The 17,873-nt window shown below is 35.7% G+C and overlaps 2 protein-coding genes across 2 annotated transcripts in view; one reads left to right on the top strand and one right to left on the bottom strand.

Moving 5' to 3' along the window:
* Nucleotides 1-3,026: 3,026 nt before the first annotated feature.
* Nucleotides 3,027-7,907, bottom strand: LOC107752353 (uncharacterized). Its single transcript, XM_016568301.1, has 8 exons — nucleotides 7,749-7,907; nucleotides 6,640-6,779; nucleotides 6,010-6,173; nucleotides 5,380-5,469; nucleotides 4,906-5,071; nucleotides 4,077-4,238; nucleotides 3,244-3,903; nucleotides 3,027-3,071 (listed from the first exon to the last, which is right to left on the bottom strand). Exons 1-8 carry the CDS (start codon nucleotides 7,789-7,791, stop codon nucleotides 3,027-3,029), a joined length of 1,470 nt encoding a protein of 489 aa, XP_016423787.1. The 5' UTR covers nucleotides 7,792-7,907.
* A 7,527-nt stretch (nucleotides 7,908-15,434) lies between these two features.
* LOC107752318 (TBC1 domain family member 2B-like) overlaps nucleotides 15,435-17,873 on the top strand; it is a 15,172-nt gene continuing 12,733 nt past the window's right edge. The window contains exons 1-2 of the mRNA XM_016568267.1: nucleotides 15,435-15,796; nucleotides 17,731-17,749. Of these exons, the coding sequence (XP_016423753.1) occupies nucleotides 15,453-15,796; nucleotides 17,731-17,749 (363 nt within the window). The 5' untranslated portion in view covers nucleotides 15,435-15,452. The remainder of the gene's footprint in view (nucleotides 15,797-17,730; nucleotides 17,750-17,873) is intronic.

Genomic DNA, 17,873 nt, shown 5'->3' with positions numbered 1-17,873 from the left:
GAGTAGGTACTATTTGATGAGGAATGAACTTTGCAACTTGTAAAGAAGCATGTTCTATATGTAGTATGAATGAGTGTAGTAGGAACGCAATTGGGACGTACTATATTCATTATGTTGTCATTATCATGTGAGACACCAGTGTCAAGGTTTATGTTAATAGATAAGCGTTGCATTATGGTGGTCAAGAGCTGCGTCCGAAATCACATACTGAGTAGGTACTACATTTGATGAGGAACAAACTTCGCAACTGTTCTATATAGTATGATTGTGTGTAGTATGAGAGAAATGTGGACCTACTTTTTTCGCCATGTTGACCTGCAGTTACGTTGCTTTACTGCCATTCACAACTCTCCCATGGCCTCATGGGAATTTTAAAGTGTCCATTGGATGTGAATTTCATAACGTCAGTGAAATTAGTATATTATCCAGGTAATACAAATGAATACTACAAATTCACACATACTAATCTTTCATATACTGCTTTTCACCTACTATAGGGAAGTATGCATATTTGGCTAAAAGGTTTAACTGGTTAGCTTAGCCACATTAGCTCTGCTGGAAGATGCTATTTATCATACACACAGTGTATGATGTGTGGTACAGAGGACACATTTTGTAGACCATCTCTCGTCTGCCTGCCTAAATCTGCCTGAAGTTCTGCTGTCTGTGTGATGACTCTCTTATTTACGATTTCTGCTGCCCACAAAAACCAGATCAGTCACTGCTGGCAGCTTTATTGTCCCCTTTTACATGAAGATCTTGTCAGACACCTTTTGGTCCCTTGAGTTTGTGCGTAAGTGTGCAAATCAGTCTTGCTTCTCCAAGGAGTCAGAAAGGCCGCAATACATTTTTTCAAGACATAAATCACATGTGAGGATATCACCTCTACTCTCTGTAGGGAGTCAGGAAGTTTGTTTGTGATGTGTGTAAGTTTCTAGGAAACAATAATTAATGTGTAGTTGTGCCTGATTATTGTGATTAATAGTCCTATAATTTAAATCCATATGCAGTTATCAATACAGTTAGGCTTTTTTTAAAATAAATACTCTGAGCCAACAGAAGCAGAACATTAATGTTCTATGGTTGTCCTTTGTTGACCAGTCACAGTTGTTTTATGTTGCCTAAGCTTATTCTTCTACAGGACGTGACGTACGATAGCTAGCAGTGTTGTCAAGGCCAGCTCATTTGAGTCTGAAAACAAGATGGTTTCTAGTTGGTCTTAACTGATCATTAGCTGTTGCTAATTGCTTAGCAAGCACCATTAATGAATTAATAGAAAGCTAAAGCTGTTTACAGATAATATGACTCACCTTGATCATGTCATGAGCATTAGCTGGTTGTCAATAGCTTGGCAAGCATCATTTATGAATAAAAAGAAAGCTAGCATTTGATGTGACTCACCAGTGATGCTATGAGTATTGCTTTTTGTCAATAGCTTAGAAAGAATCATTAATGCATTAACAGAAAGCTAAAGCAGTTGAGTATTAGCTGGTTGCTAATAGCTTAGCAAGCATCATTAATGAATAAATAGAAAGCAGCGTAGCTCACCAGTTCCCTGATAGCACACGCACATCACAGAGATGTCTATTTGACGTCTGCATTTACATCTGCAAGACGTATTTTTTAGAGTGCTTGCTCATCTGCAATACGTCTATAGGACGTTTCCTATCAGATGTCAGATAGACGTTTAGAAAATGTCTTTAAGATGTTTATGATTTCGAATGTATGTAAAACTGACATCTTAGAGACGTCTATCAGATGTTTGTACACAGCAGATGCTTTCCAGATTAAGCGACCTTTAACAGATATCTTGCAGACGTATGTGTGCTATCTGGTTTATGCTATGAGTATTAGCTGGTTGCTAATAGTTTAGCAAACACCATTCAAGAATAAACAGAAAGCTAAGCAGTGACTTACCTCAGTCATATTGTGTGAGTTTTAGCTGGTTGTTAATAGCAAAATCAATGAACAGAAAGCTAGTTTACAGATAATGCGACTCACCTCAGCTGGTTGCAAAAAGCTTAAAAAGCCATTAATAAATAAACAGAAAGCTAAAGCAGTTTACAGATAATGTGACTCATCTACTGTAAGTCATGTTATGAGTATTAGCTGGTTGCTAATAGCTTAGCAAGCACCATTAATGAACAAGTAGATTATAACATAGTGTATATTCAGTATATATATATATATATATATATATATATATATATATATATATATGTTTGTATTAAGTACTCAGTGCACAGATGTAGCCTACTCTGCTAGAATTGTTAGCTGCTAGTGGTAGCTATTCATTCTGCCTACACAAGAAACATGATTTTAATGTTGAATTCTGTTTTAAATAGTATTTATTTATGTGTGTGAAGTGTTTCTGCTGGAAATCTGTCATTCGACATTAATAATATTCAGTGAAAGACCATGAAAGCAGGACACACAATGACATAATTTGTTTTAATGGTTCCAAAAGTTGTACTGGGTCTCGTAAAGACAGATATGCACCTTCGCAGATGGTCTCTGTTACTGGCAGGTAAGGTAATTTTAAAGACTAAAGTTTAACAGCTTAATTCCCACTCTGTGTATTAATAATTATATTCACGGTCAATAAAGTTGAGATGAAACAAGAATTGTTGTACAATAGGCCTAGTGGTGCTTTTTATCAAGAAAATATGATAAAGGATTTGCAAATCCTAAAGTCACCCCTAAAAATGGCACAGGCTGACTATTCAAAATATAATAATTTTATTACATATCATATACATAAAATTCCTTTTCTTAAAAGAAAAGTTCCAATAAACTACTGTGATTCTAGTTCGACACATGAAATTAACACATGAAATTATTTTAAAAGTATCACATAAAATATTTCACAAATAGACATACAAAAATCCAGTGGAAAAAAAAAAGCTGTACTATTCTAGTATTCAAAAATCAGAAATAGCTTCAGTGGATGGAAGTACGTTTTGTTAACTGTTCTTCATTAGTGTAATGTTATGATTCACGTCAGTGATGATGTTCATCTGAAGAGATTATTTTTTCCAGTATTCGGGGGACAGCCATTTCCATTTCTCAGTCTATAGGAAACAACATGTAGGTTATTAAAATTATTTTCAGATAACCTGTCATAATCATCACAGTGTTTCTTAATATTAAATATTATGTTCCACTTAGCATTTTGAAACGTAATAATGGAAACATTAACGTGTTTATGCTGAGCAATTTTCCATATATCACATCAACACTCACCTTAAGGGGCCGGGCAGATAAAATCTGCTTGGGTTTTAAGTCTGCTAGCGTTTCATAGGTATTAGTGTGTGTCTCTTCTGCTCTCGCTGTAGACCGTGAGTCTGGAATCTGCTCGTATGTGTCGTCAACCTGAACGTGATTTGGGACTGGTTCAAGAGGCACCTCGGCATACATAGCATTGCTTTCCTGCACGTTGACCTTTGACATTCTGGTCCCTGCCATGTTTTGGTTGCCATGTGTTCCGGCTAATTGATAAACAGATGAATTACATAGTATTTCCAGGCTGTTGCTAAAACCTGGATTGCTGAGCTGTTCTCTCTGCATGTAGGGAGAGAGTTGAGGTTGGCTTCTTCTATTAAAGTGTCCTTCTACTTCACTGTCGTCATCCAGGAATGGCAGGGATTGGCTTCTGCAGTTTGGCACTAGGAGCTCAGAGTAAATGGTTCCTTGGTTTGCGGCAGGACCTTTCTGTAGCTTCGGGGCTCGGGGTTCCCCTCGAGAAGCTATAAGTGAAATGTCTTTGCCCTCTGTGGGCATTCTGGCCCTTTCTTTGGGCTTCTGCAGGTCTATTGCTGTGTACAGGACATTTTCTGGGCTGGCCTTTCCTTCTATGGAGGCGGCTTTCAGAGGAGGGCCTTTTCTTGGCACTGGCGGCACTGCCTGTGGAAAGCAATCATAATTATCTAGATGTGAAGCCATAGTCAGACATTTAAACACTTTAATTTACTAACAGTTAAATAAATGAAGTATGCATATAAAAAAATAAAAAAATAAATTAAATCAAACACAATAATTTCAAATTGAATTTAAATTAAATGGCAAATGTGACATACGGGTGTGTTTCTGTGTCCTTTGGGTGGCAGGGCAGGAGGTTGCAGTGTCTCGTGTTTTTTTTTGCATTGGTCGTCCCAACTATACTTTGCAGCTTTAACATTCACTCCTGGCTTCTCCCTCAGGTCAAAATTAATCACATCATACAGCTCGCTTGTGGACGACTGCAACACAACAGCACATTCAAGATCAGATATGCACAGAAAAATAAATAAATGAATAAATAATATGCTTGCCTTAGCAATTATTTAAAGAGGGACAGATACAATACAATGAATATAAGCATACTATTCAGTAAATAAATGTACTACTCTTTAAAGGTTTTGAAATAAATCTCTTATGCTAACCAAGGATGCATTTATTTATAAAGTGATAAAGTGACGTGACATGTGGCCAAGTATGGTGACCCATACTAGGAATTAGTGCTCTGCATTTAACCCATCCAAAGTGCACACACACCGTGAACACACACCCGGAGCAGTGGGTGTGTGTTAAACAAAAATATAGTAAAAAAATAAATATCGTGACATATTTTTACAGTTTAATGTGACTGTTTTCCATTTGATTATATATTATAAAATGTCATTTATTCCTGTGATGCAGATTTATTATTATTATCAGTTGCTGCTTAATATTTTGTGGAAACTGTGATTTGTTTTTCAGGATTCTTTGATGAATAGAACGTTCCGAAGAACAGCATTTATTTGAAATATAAATATTTTGTAACTTTATAAATGTCACTTTTGATCAATTTAATGCATCCTTGCTAAATAAAACGATTCCATAAACAATCATATATTTTTATTAAAATGATTATTATTATAAAGTCACCTCAAAACATGAGAGTGTCAGATATTCTCCAAACGGTTCAATGGGTCTGGTCTTGTAATATTCGATGAGGCTGGTGAGAGTATCATGCATCTCTGTGTCGCCCGTCACAATAAAACGTCCATCTTTATTCTGATTGATGACGAAGTGCCGACATCGATCACGACCTCTATAAAACAATCATTTACACTGTTAAAATGAATTTTAAAAGACAGTATATTCAATTAAATAATATTTGTAAACATTTTTAAATCATTTAAAGAATTATTTACAATCATTATTTACATTGAGCTAAAGATTAACCCCAGAAAATGCTGATATTCAACCAGAATTTTGCATTTTAAAAGTTTCCTCCTGTGCGTAAAGGAAATGCAAATATCTGGGTAATTTGTGAGAAATAAAAAAACAATGCTAAATTGTACTCCAGCAAATTACCAATGACTTTTGCAGCCCTTATTTTGAGTGAGAAACACTCACTTATATGACAGAATGTATCCAGTGGCTTTATCACTGAGCCGAATGAGGAAACAGCCCAGTTCCTTGTCTTTCAGATGCTCCTCTGCATCCCTGCGAAACACAAAACCACAGGGAATTATGAAAGCGGCCCAACTTTGAATATTGCTTACATAACAAGATTATGAAACCGAAAAGTACACATATAACACTTCGGAAACTTAAAAACTTGTGATTCACTCTTAAAAATGAAGGTTCCGAAAGGGGGTTTTCACAGCAATGCCTTGGAAGAACCATTTTTGGTTCCCCAAGTAACTTTTCTTTGAAAAGTTTTTAAACGAGCCATTTTTAAGAACATTTTAAAACCTTTTTCTAGGTTCCTTGGATGTTAAAATTCCTCATGGAACCAGATGCTAATAACGAACCTTTGTTTTTAAGGTGGCTATAGATTCAAATAACCTCATATTTTTAATCAACAAGACACCTTCTGAAATAAACAAGCACATAAAATGAGTTTTTCTCAGGAGAGATAGCATATTATGTTTTAAACAGTGAAATAAAGCTGCCGTAGCATCACATAACAGATAGTATCGCTTAAAAAAAACCCATCTGTTGCCCCTTCCAAATGTCCATTTTCTCAGAAACGCTTCTTACTTTCTGCTGATAAATCCTTGGAACCATTCGGGGAAGTTGCCGTTGTGGAGAATTAGAGGTGCCTGGGTCTCTGTAAACCATTTCAGGGCCAGTTCCCTCAGTCTGCTCTCAGTGCTTTCCTGGACGTCTCCTCCAGGCTGGCTGTGGTCCATTCTCACACGCTCCTGTGTCAATATAGAAAGGCAGATGAGACAACGCACTGGACAGCCAATGCCACCAGCTTTGACACTGCAGGTCCACACCGACAGCCTCATTTGCCTATTTTCCCGGCGACGTCATAAAACACCCGCGGCTGTTTCAACAGAGCCATTGTTCTTGTTTATCACGCCAGAGCCGAGTCAGTCTGACATGGTTACATTTTACTGCAGCAGGTACCTTTCTCAGGGTAAGCGAAACAGCCTGAGGTCATGTAAATTTCCCATGAATTTTGTGTATCGCTACATCTGTGCTTGCCAACCCACTTTGTAATTTTAGATGATCTCGGAAGTTTCAATTAGATCACAGTACAGCTGTGTAAAAATAGATTCCCTGATGGGAAATGACTTCATACATCCAGTAAAAGTCACCTTGACTGATGGATTCCATTGCAGTGACATTTAGGCATGATTTAAGTGTCCAAATTCCATGTACCTTTAAGCGAAACATCAGGCAGGAGTGGAACCTGTGAGGTTTGGGCCTCCTCTGGTCCATCGGATGTGTTCTTGTGAGGTAGTTATGCTGCGATTTAGAGCTGTACTGTCTTTTGCAGTGTCCGCTGGTCCATAGAGATCCTGTGAATGGACAAAATGTAAAACTATCAGTTCACTTCACTTTTTTATAGGTTCTTTTTTATAGGTTCTTTTTTTTCTATTTATTTATTCATAGGCAATATTCATTAAATATTTAAAAATGACTAATATATCAGCAAATAACCGCAGGTTTATATATTAATTTAGTTAGTTTCTCTTCTGTGGACGACATCTAGGCTATACAAAATGTATTGTTTCCTTTTTTTTATTATTATTATTTTTTAAATTTTCTTCTTATTGATTGATTTACTGATTGAGATTTTTGCTTTTTAAACATTTAATTGATTTTTTAAAGACATCCATAGAAAATTACTCAATGACAGAATAGCAGGTTCTTATTTCTTTTTCTTATTTATGTATGTATTTATATTTATACGTTAAATTATTAAATTAAAATATTTTTGTACGTGCATTAGATTATGTACTTAAAGTTATGTGGGAAGTTTTTGTAGTACTTTTGAGTGCTTTTTCAGTGTTTTTAGAATTTTGTTTATTCATTTAATGCTTAGATTACATTTTTACATACTTTTATTTATGTGGAGCATTTTTTAGTATTTTTAGTGCCCTTAACTTACTTGCTTACTTACTTTATTTATTTGTTTGTTAAAATTGTATGTGCCTAAACTTATGTGAATCATTTTTAGTATCTTTATTTATTTATTTATTTAATGCTTAAAATAAATTAAATAATACATGTTTATGTAAAGTTATGTGAATTATTTTAGTTTTTTTTTTGTGACTAAATTATAAAATTAAGTTAAATTAAATTAAAAATTTGTAGTCTTTTTTGTATCTTTAATTTCACATTACCACACAATTTATTGCTATATTCACAAGTAATTGGTGAACAAATATTAAACATAGTATCATACCTAAATAATTCATAAAAAAATGGAGATAAAAAATCCTTTAAACCATCGTACAGTCTGGAACATAGAAAGCCATACGTACCTGTTGGTGTGCGCTGATCCGTGCAGTGTGATTTGAGTGTCATGTTGCTCAAGATTAAAACTGTCCTTAGCCTCTCACGTGCCTGATATAGTTCTGAAGAGCAGGAGGACGTTCTGAAGGTGTCTTGACTGTTATACCTCGACTGTTATTCACCTCACAAATTGTTCCACACAGAGCTTGGAAAAACAGAGTGTTATAGAGAGGGTAAGACACTCAGCTCACGTATGAATGACAGCGCGAGGGAGGGAAGGAAAAACACAGACATTCTCACACAGATCACAGCTTACAGTTTCCTGAAGAGAAATGGAACACACAGAGGAAAGAAATGTGGTCTCATTGGAATATATGTATTACACACACACACACACACACACACACACACACACACACTTTCTGTTTGTATGGTGGGTTATATACTTGCAGGAAGTCATGTAAACTTCAAGAAGCTGCATAGTGGCAAATGTAATTTATTTGCTTATTTATCTATATATATATATTTATATATCACATAAATATTTATGTAAATATAAGTGAATTTTGATACTTCAGCCACACTTGAAAATTAACTAAATTAATATAATGTAATTTATAATGAATTATAATAAAAACAAATTAAATATATTTTATTGATCTGTAACATTTATGAATTTATCATTTTAATGGTATATTTAATACATTTTATATAGATATAAATGCATTTATATAATACAATTATTTATAATACAATAAAATAAAATAAATAGATTATCACACTATTTATGGCTGAAAGTACTACATAAAATCTTCAAATCAGTTACATGAAAATCAGTGTCCCCAGTGGCATCATGTTGGTACAGAGGTCGTCAGTGTGGCAGCACAGGATCAATAACTGAGTCATCAGGGTTAAAGTGTGTGTACTGTAACGCTGTGGTTTTTGCCCAGGCTGGTCTGATCTGCTCTCCCCACCCCTCACACGTGGGACAACAGCCTCCTCAGAAAGAGTGTGTGTCACGCTGGTGGACAGGGTTTTCCTGAGACCTTCCATGCAGTGTCTCTGCGGCGGCTTCATCATTACAGAGTGGGACCGCTGTACTCTACAGTATATCAACGGTTTGATCTGTCATTTAGGGACTGTACTCATTTTCCTTATTTGGTGTTGGTGAATCACTTACAGTACAATAACATATAAACAACAATATGGTATGGGATAGTTCACACAAAAATGAAAATTCTGTCTACTCACCCTTGTATCATTTCAACCCCAATTTTTTCTCTTCCATGAGGCACAAAAGCCTTTCGTTTTTAGCTTTAAGACTCTAGTTTGTGTGACAGTATAGACACCTACAGTCTTCCTAACTTCCTGTAATGTTGAAAACGTGGAATTGTTCTTGTGACTAATAAGCCCTGTTTCAAAAAGCCTTCATCAGTTGTGCTGTGGAGGAGTTGCTTTGAACGATTTTTCCTGTTGACTGTGTCAAAATCATTTCTACATATAATTTGTCTTCAGCCAGATAAGTTTAGTGAATCATCACGGCTTTGAACTTCAGATAAATAATGTGGTTGATAGTTTAATAAAAGATCAATGCTGATACACTTCTGTTCAAAAGTTTGGGGTTGGTAAGATTTTTTGAAAGAAGTCTCTTATGGTCACCATTTAATTAAAAAATATAGTAAAAACAAAAATATTGTGGAAAATTATTGCAGTTCTAAATAGCTGTGTTCTATTTGCATATATGTTAAAATGTAATTTATTCCTGTGATGTAAAGCTGTAATTTCAGCATCATTACTCCAGTCTTCAGTGTCACACGATCCTTCAGAAATCATTCTAATATACTGCTCAAGAAACATTTATTATCTTATCCATGATACAATTTTGCAGGATTCTTAGATGAATAGAAAGTTCAAAAGAACAACATTTATTTGAAAGCGAAACCTTTCATGACAATATAAATGTCTTTACCTTTAAACAATTTAATGCATCCATGCTGAATAAAATTATTAATATCTTTAAAAAAAATCTAATTCTAAATCTAAAAGGCACAATATTTTTTTATTAAAATATCCAAAAACCACTAGAACAGTGTTATATATTTTGCTGACTTGTGTACTTACATTATCCCAAATGTTTCGAAGAATGTTTAAATCCAGAGAAATACGCAATTTTAAAACTAGTGACACGGACCGTGTCTAGTGTCATTGTGTCGCCTGCCAATGACGTCATAACCCCTCGATTTCCGTAGTAGAAAACATGGAAACACTTTAATATGTTGTGCGTTTCATCACAGAGTAGCATTATAACAGAACTTTCAAACGTATCTAGTGTGATAAAACAGCGCTGCTTTACCCCACATACGCACGACCGGAAGGAGCGGAAGCGCTAAAGTGTGGCATAATAAAAGCTCCGCTGCTTTCGAGCTGTGTGTCGCGCTGCCTCGTTTTGCTTCGACGGCTTTCCGCCTCACTCTGCTTCATACTATGATATTAATAAATCTTTAATACATTAGCTCATCCATGAACATGATTTCTGCCCGAGTCCCGTCGGATTGCGTCGGCTGTGGGGATGAAGACCATAACTCCCATGATTCCACACTCAGTCACTGCGTCATCAAACTAGGTCTTTGTTTCTTTGTTTGTTTTGAATATGCGCCCTCTAGCGGTGAAAACTTACATATTGTACCTTTATTGATCAGGATTTGCCTTGTCCTTGAAGATTTTACTTGCTGAAAGGATAATGATCCCATTATGACAAAGTTTTTGATTTATGAAATAGTTCATTATTTTAAAAATGGACACATGATGTTAAAAGGGTCCATTAGCCTATATCAAATAAAATCAATCAATAAATCAAATAAATAAATAAAGACAAGATGTGTGCTTATATTTATGTTACTTGACATTTCTCTGTAATTATTGGTCAAATTTACTAGCAATTTCTGAGTGAAAATAATTTCTACACACCAAAATAAATAATAATGATAATATAAAAAAACAAATTAAGCATCAGCTATTTATTGTTGAAGTCATCAAAGTCACGTATACAGTATGAGGGAAACGAATGACCCACTTGAACTTCAGCGGATCGAGGCCAGAAGTTTAAACATGAAGGTAAAAGGAAAAAGACACTTATATGCGAGACGCTGTGGAGGACTAGAAGTCAGACAGAGTGACATTTCAGAAAGGTCAGACAGACGTCTGTTTACAGCGGAGAATGTCAGAGTGACGGTTACGTCTGTTTGCTGCAGATTTGTGTGCCAGCTTTAAAGATCTGAATCTTTTAAGACAACCGCCACAAGAATAAAAGGAAAAACAAGCTAAAAATAATTTGACTTTAGATATTAGCATTTAAAGTATGCATTTTAACAACAAACAAACAAATAAAAAAATACTATTTTTTTAAATAATATGGTAGCTTATATTTTGATATTTTGTTATGTTATGTAAAAATACATATAGATTCATGCATTCATTCATTCGTTCATTCATTCTGCTGATGAATGCTAAAAACAACAGCCAATCAGAATCTACTGACTTTAATTAAAGAGCTTGAAAGTTATCGAGCGTTGTTGTGTTTTATCATTCATTATGGAAAACGTGTTGGTGAAAATGCTAATATATTTTGTTATAGTTATCGTTCATGATGTGAACGGTCCTTTATACTGTGAATTGATCATTACTGTTTATGCAAAATAAATAGGTTGGCTTGAGAAAGCCAGCCTACTGATATGCTACTTAAGCTACTTAAGGCTGGAATACACTACACGACTTTTAAAAACTGAACAGGTTTTTAAAACACTAGGCATCATACACTTACCGACTTTGTAATAGAGGAAAACAGAGGAAAACTGGCCATCATACACTACACGACCACACTACCAGACGCTAAAATCGTTCCGATCACAACAAACTCATGCAGAAACGTGCACCTTGTTGCTGGGGGTAATGTGACAAATGAAAACAATGTGTTCTAAAATCAGCTGAAAATATCAAACGTGTAATATCCTCGTACTGGGTTAAAATCAGAGTCTGTAGCTACAAAATCGGAGTCTGCAGATTATCATACACTACGCGATTTTCAATGGAATCTGTGAACTCAAATCTGCAGACTGGCTCAGACTTTCGGCAACTTCTGCAGACTGTAAAACAGCAGAAAATCGGGGCAAAAATTGTGTAGTGTATTCCAGGCTTTAAGCTTATTATTATTTTTATTATTATGAGACTAAAATTTCTAAATGCTACTCCTAGAGCTTTAACTGTACAACCACTAGACTGATTTCAAACATTCATTTAGACTAATGTAAGGACCCATTCTACCTTATATTTCTAATCTATCTATCTATCTATCTCACTATAGCCAAGCCTGCCAACTAGCCTAAGACATGCTATCAATGTACTAATTCAAGTTAGCAACATGCTAATCATGGTATCAATGTGCTAAAACATGCTAGCAATGTATTAAATAATGCTAACATGTTAAAACATGCTAACATGCCAATCATGCTAATAATATACTAGCAACATGCTAATCATGCTAGAAACATGGGCTGAGTCTGAAAGCTCTAAAATGCTGCCTTCGGAGGCAGCATTCCAAGGCAGGAAGGCATCAAGGCACGTCCGAATCCAGATTCTGCTTTACTTCCTGTCTCCGGAGGTACCTTCTTCTGATCTAATTTTGAAGGCAGCATAGATGTATCCTTCGCTGCCTTTGATATCCCACAATCCTGTGAGTTCCATTCCGTGACGGTTGAGCTAAAAAATAAAGATGGCGTCTGAAAGTTGCGTTTGGTGGTCAGTTTGTGTGTAAATGTATATTTCTGACTAACTTTTTGCACTTTTGATGTTATTTGTAGCGAGAAATCAGTATTATAGTAATTAAATATTCGTTTAGTTATCTCCAAAACTCGTTCTATTTTGTTGTAGATCATTAAACCATTACGCTGCCTCAGAAGCCTGTCCGAAATCAGTTTCATGAGGTGCCTTTGTGCAAAAACGCTGCCTGCAAAGTCATTGCCTCATACGGCAGCAAGTCTGCCTAAGTTTTCGGATGCAGCCATGGTAACAACATGCTAATCAATGCTAGCAACATGCTAATCATGCTAACAATATCCTAATCATGCAAGAGACATGTTAGCAACATGTTAACAACATGCTAATCATGTTAGAAACACGCTACCAACATGCTAATCATGTTTGAAACATGTTAACAACATGCTAGCAACATGTTAACTACATGCTATCAACGTGCTAATCATGTTAGAAATATGATTAGCAACATGTTAACTACATCCTAATCATGCCAGAAACATGCTAGCAACATGCTAATAATGCCAGAGACAAGCTAGCAACATGTTAACTGCATGTTAAGCATGCTAGCAACATGCTAATCATGTTAGATAGGGTGACCATACGTGCCATTTTCCCAGGACGCGTCCTGGCCAGGATTTGTTTTGGCTTTGTTTTCCTGTTTTCATGCTTGCTGAAGGTAATGATCGAAAAGTAGTTTGACCAATAACATGCAAGCATTGTACATAATGGACCAATCATGGCGTGTGAGAAGGTGGGATTTACGGTCAAAGCGATGCAATTACGCGTACATATTAGGTGTTTTCGACTTAAAAGCAGTGCGGCTCAGACCGATCAGTGTTTGACATCAAAGTACCTCGAGAGCGTTTCGAAAGCATAACCGTCTGTATGGTACTTTGATGTCATACACCGATCGGTCTGCACACGCAAACAAAGCCAAAACCTAGATATTTTAGGCAATATAGAAATCCTGGCCAGGACGCGTCCTGGGAAAATGGCACGTATGGTCACCCTATGTTAGAAACATGCTAACAATGTGCTAATTATGCTATATACATGCTAGAAACATGCTAATCATGCTAACAACATGTTAACAACTTGTCAATCATGTTAAAATCATGTTAAAAAATGTTAACAAGTTAATCATGCTAGAAACCTGATTAACTGCATGTTAACAACATACTAATAGTGCAAAAATATGCTATCAACATGCTAACAACATGCCAATCATGCCGGAAACATGGTAGCAACATGTTAACATCATGCTAATAATGCCAGAAACATGATAGCAGCATGTTAACATCATGCTAACTATGTAGAAACATGCTACCAACATGCTAATCATGTTAAAACCATTTTACCGACATGCTACCAACATGCTAAAACATCTTAGCAATGTGCTAAATCTATCTATCTATCTATCTATCTATCTATCTGTCTGTCTGTCTGTCTGTTTCAAACTTTTCAAGCTTTTAAACTACTTCAAATTTTCAGGCTACGCTTTCTCAAGCCAACCTAAAGTTTGTCTTGACAAACTTTTTTATCTAGTGTTTAAATTGTTTACCATTTTATTAGGCTATGGGTTTCTATTACCGTTTTTCCAACGTTGAATATACCAGTTTGTAATTTGACTTGCGTCAGTGTAGTGACAGGTGTCACCTTCAGGAAAGCTCATGAGCGACTTGCGGTGCAGGAAACCAAAGTGTTTCCCTCTCTCTTTTCATCTCAGACAAACTGTTAGAGCGGCAGTCATGGCAACCGCAGATATTTCGTTTACATGGAAACACACAGTTTAACTGATTACAAGCAAAAGGTAATGTTTCATCATTCTGACAAAGTGAAGTGTGAAGCTGGACATCAGATACGGAGATATGGAGGCTCTGCTGAAAGTATGTCAGACTTTTTGCCAACGGTCAGAACCATTAAATGGTTTCAGTCTCATCATGTGATGAGAGTGGAATCATACAGCCCTCTCATCACTTTCACTAATGTGACTTAAGCAGGGAGAGTGGGAGGTAAGCAATCAGGAGCCCATTTAGGAAAAAAGAAGAGGGGAAATGTGCAAAAGATAAATGGTAGCCTATCTTTGCTGCTATCGCGCTAAATATATCACTTACATTATGCTATGTTATTACAGGGCAACAACATTATTTTTTTCTGTCCAACTAGCTTACATAACCACACAGTAAAATGTGATTTAGTAATTTAGTGTTTGTATATATATATATATATAAACGTAACATCACTCACTGTATTCATGTTTTTACTGGACAGTTGTGCAGTACATTTGCAGTAGCCTATTGTATTTATTTAATATATACATTTAAATATATACTTTTGTAATAATTTAAATATATACATTTAAATAAAAAAACTAAATTTATGTTAAATTAGTTTTATTTAGGGGTGGCAGAAGAGGTGGTTCGCCCAGGGGCCAGGGCACCATACAAGCTAGAATCGATATTTATGTTCAGATATTTACTGAACATAAATATCTCAATATAATCATAATATGTAAAACAAGCATATCAGTTAAAACAGCACACAGCAGCAGTTAAATTAAAACCATATAATGAATATATATATAATATAAATATATAATATATAATGAAATATATGACTCTTTTGCGCCGCCTAACGGTTATCCTGAGAGACAACGGCAAAATATGCTTGTGATACCTAGCAGTTCAATAATAATAATAATAATAATAATAATAAATTATTATTATTATTATATTTTACTTTATTATAAAGTAAAATATAATAATAATGTCCGGCTTCACACTTCACTTTTTTCAGAATGATGAAATATTAACTTTTGCTTGTAATCAGTTAAACTGTGTGTTTCCATTATAACTACAGGAAAACCACATATCCCATCATCCTCTGCGGCAGCAGCACGAGAATGGGAGTCACGTGACGTCATGCGGATGGAAACTTCGTGTCTGCTGATAGAGGAGAAGAAAGTCCAGAGAAAGATGCATGAAGAGGATGACAGCGCTGCCAATCCCAGAAAGAATTCCCGGATCCTGGCGGCCAGGTCTTTCGATGTGTCCGACTGCGATGGCACGAAGCAGCAGAGCGTCAAATCATGCGGCTACCTGAACAAACTGACAGGGAAAGGGCCCCTGAGAGGCTTGAAAACGCGCTGGTTTGTGTACGACCCCAGGAAATGTTACTTGTATTATTTTAAGACTCCTCAAGACGCCCTTCCACTGGGACACATTGAAATAGCGGACGAAGGAGGGGGCTTTGTAGAAAACGAAGCGTTTGAGAGAGGCGGGGCATAGAGGACTTACAATAATGTACAGTATTTGAAAAATAATGTGTTTTTTGAACATTAAAGCATGTCAACATATTCTGTTACACCAAATACACAAAATAATGATCTTTAAAAAAGCATCATATGACCCCTTTAATTGCACTGAATTAATTGGCTTCGTCATGAAGATTATCTTAATGCACTTTAATAATGTGAACTGATTATACGTATTGCAACAAGTGGTTACAGACCATCCTTATACTGTCAAAAACGTATTTTAATATTTGAGTGTAAATTAATATTTTCCATTTTAGATAAAATTGATAATTTGACTTTTTTCCTTTATTAATAGGGTTAATATAGTTAACTTAATCTAAAACCATAAACAGAAATTAAAATTAAATTAAAACAAAGTATGAAATAAATGTAATAAAAAATATATAGACGTATTAAAAATCCAATATATATCAGGGTTGTTATAATAAAAATTATAAATAAAAATAATTAAAAATGTATATTAAAATAATAAAACAAATTGAAACAAATAAAAATGACAAAACACAACAACATTACTAAAATTGTAACTAAAATTAAAACAGAAAATATAAAAGTAACAACAAATAGTGCATTTTAATCCATTTAATTTAATTGTTTAATGTATACTGCATATGAACGTATGTAGTGTAGCCTCAACATTATAATATAAAATTATGGATTCCAGATTTTGCTATATTTATTTAAGGATACATGTATTCAGAAGGGAATGTTTCTTTACACAAAGCACACTGGCTCAGTCATTCAGCTGTTGTCAGGATACAATATAACACACTGGACTCATCAGTGCTCTCAACATCTTGCCTCATGACTGGAGAATGTAGGACTATAACACAAGATTGTTGCTGTAATTGTGCTGTCTTTGCAAGCTCTGCAGGTCTTTTTCGCTGGGCACAGAAAGCGGTTTATTAGGTCTGAATCTGTTTAGTAATGTAACAGGATGTCGCTTTCTCAACATCAAGCTAATATTCTAGAAAATGTATTTCACACTACATGTGGTTTCGGGGCCTTGTTGCGCTTGGTTTCAGGCCCTCATGACACTGCAGTGTAGCTATTTGGTATCAGGATCTAGGTTGAAGGGAATGTCTTCAAACTAGGGCTGCACGATAAATCGCATGCGATATTTAATGCGCATCTTGTCAGAAAGCCGGTTCTGTAATCAGCGGTAAATCTCCATCACGTGCGGGGTTTCACATTGAGCAACATTAACTACACGGAGCCGTTGTTCACTGACGAGCTGCGCAAAACCACGTTCATATTCACGCGATTTTTTGCGCAGCTCGTCAGTGAACAACGGCTCTGTGTAGTTAATGTTGCTCAATGTGAAAGCCCGCACGTGATGGAGATTTACCGCTGATTACAGAACCGGCTTTACTCATAAGATGCGCGTTAAATATCGCATGCGATTTATCGTGCAGCCCTACTTCAAACAGATCTTCAGTGAGACGGCATTGGCGCGGTGTGTATGTTTTTATTCTCTGAATTACAATCTCTGAATTAAAATTATTTATTTATTTTAATGTTTTGCAGGAACATAAAGTCAAAAATGTCAGGGTAATAAAACTTTCCTGACAAAAGCCTAATTAAAAGAGCCTAATTAAAGAATAATTAAAAATTAAAAACTGCTTTAGTGCTTAATAATATAAAAAAACTTTCAGTTTCAACCAAATCAAAGTCATGTGGTGCAACCAAATGCAATAAATAAATCATCCAATAAATAATTTTAAAGTCTTTTAAAATTCTGTCAGTTTAATGCCTACAAAAACGGCTGGTAGGGACTACAACGAGTTACTTCCCGGGTTCGTGACGTAACAAGCCCAGATAAACCCCGCCCTCGAGAAAAGGCAGCAAAGGGGGTGAGGCCATGCTGCGCTGCTTTAGAGAAGAGGAAAACTAGAGGTACACGTAAAAATCTGTTCATATATGAATCGCGATTCTGTCTTCTAACGATTCTAATGGATTCACAAGTTTCTAAAGCAGCGGTTTTTAATACTGTTCCTAGCGTCCCCCTGCTCTGCACACGCTCTGC

This window comes from Sinocyclocheilus rhinocerous, unplaced genomic scaffold (genome assembly GCF_001515625.1).
Source record: "Sinocyclocheilus rhinocerous isolate Xijiao unplaced genomic scaffold, SAMN03320098_v1.1 scaffold861, whole genome shotgun sequence".
Classification (NCBI taxonomy): Eukaryota; Metazoa; Chordata; class Actinopteri; order Cypriniformes; family Cyprinidae; genus Sinocyclocheilus; species Sinocyclocheilus rhinocerous.
This window is presented reverse-complemented; position numbering and strand designations above follow the sequence as displayed.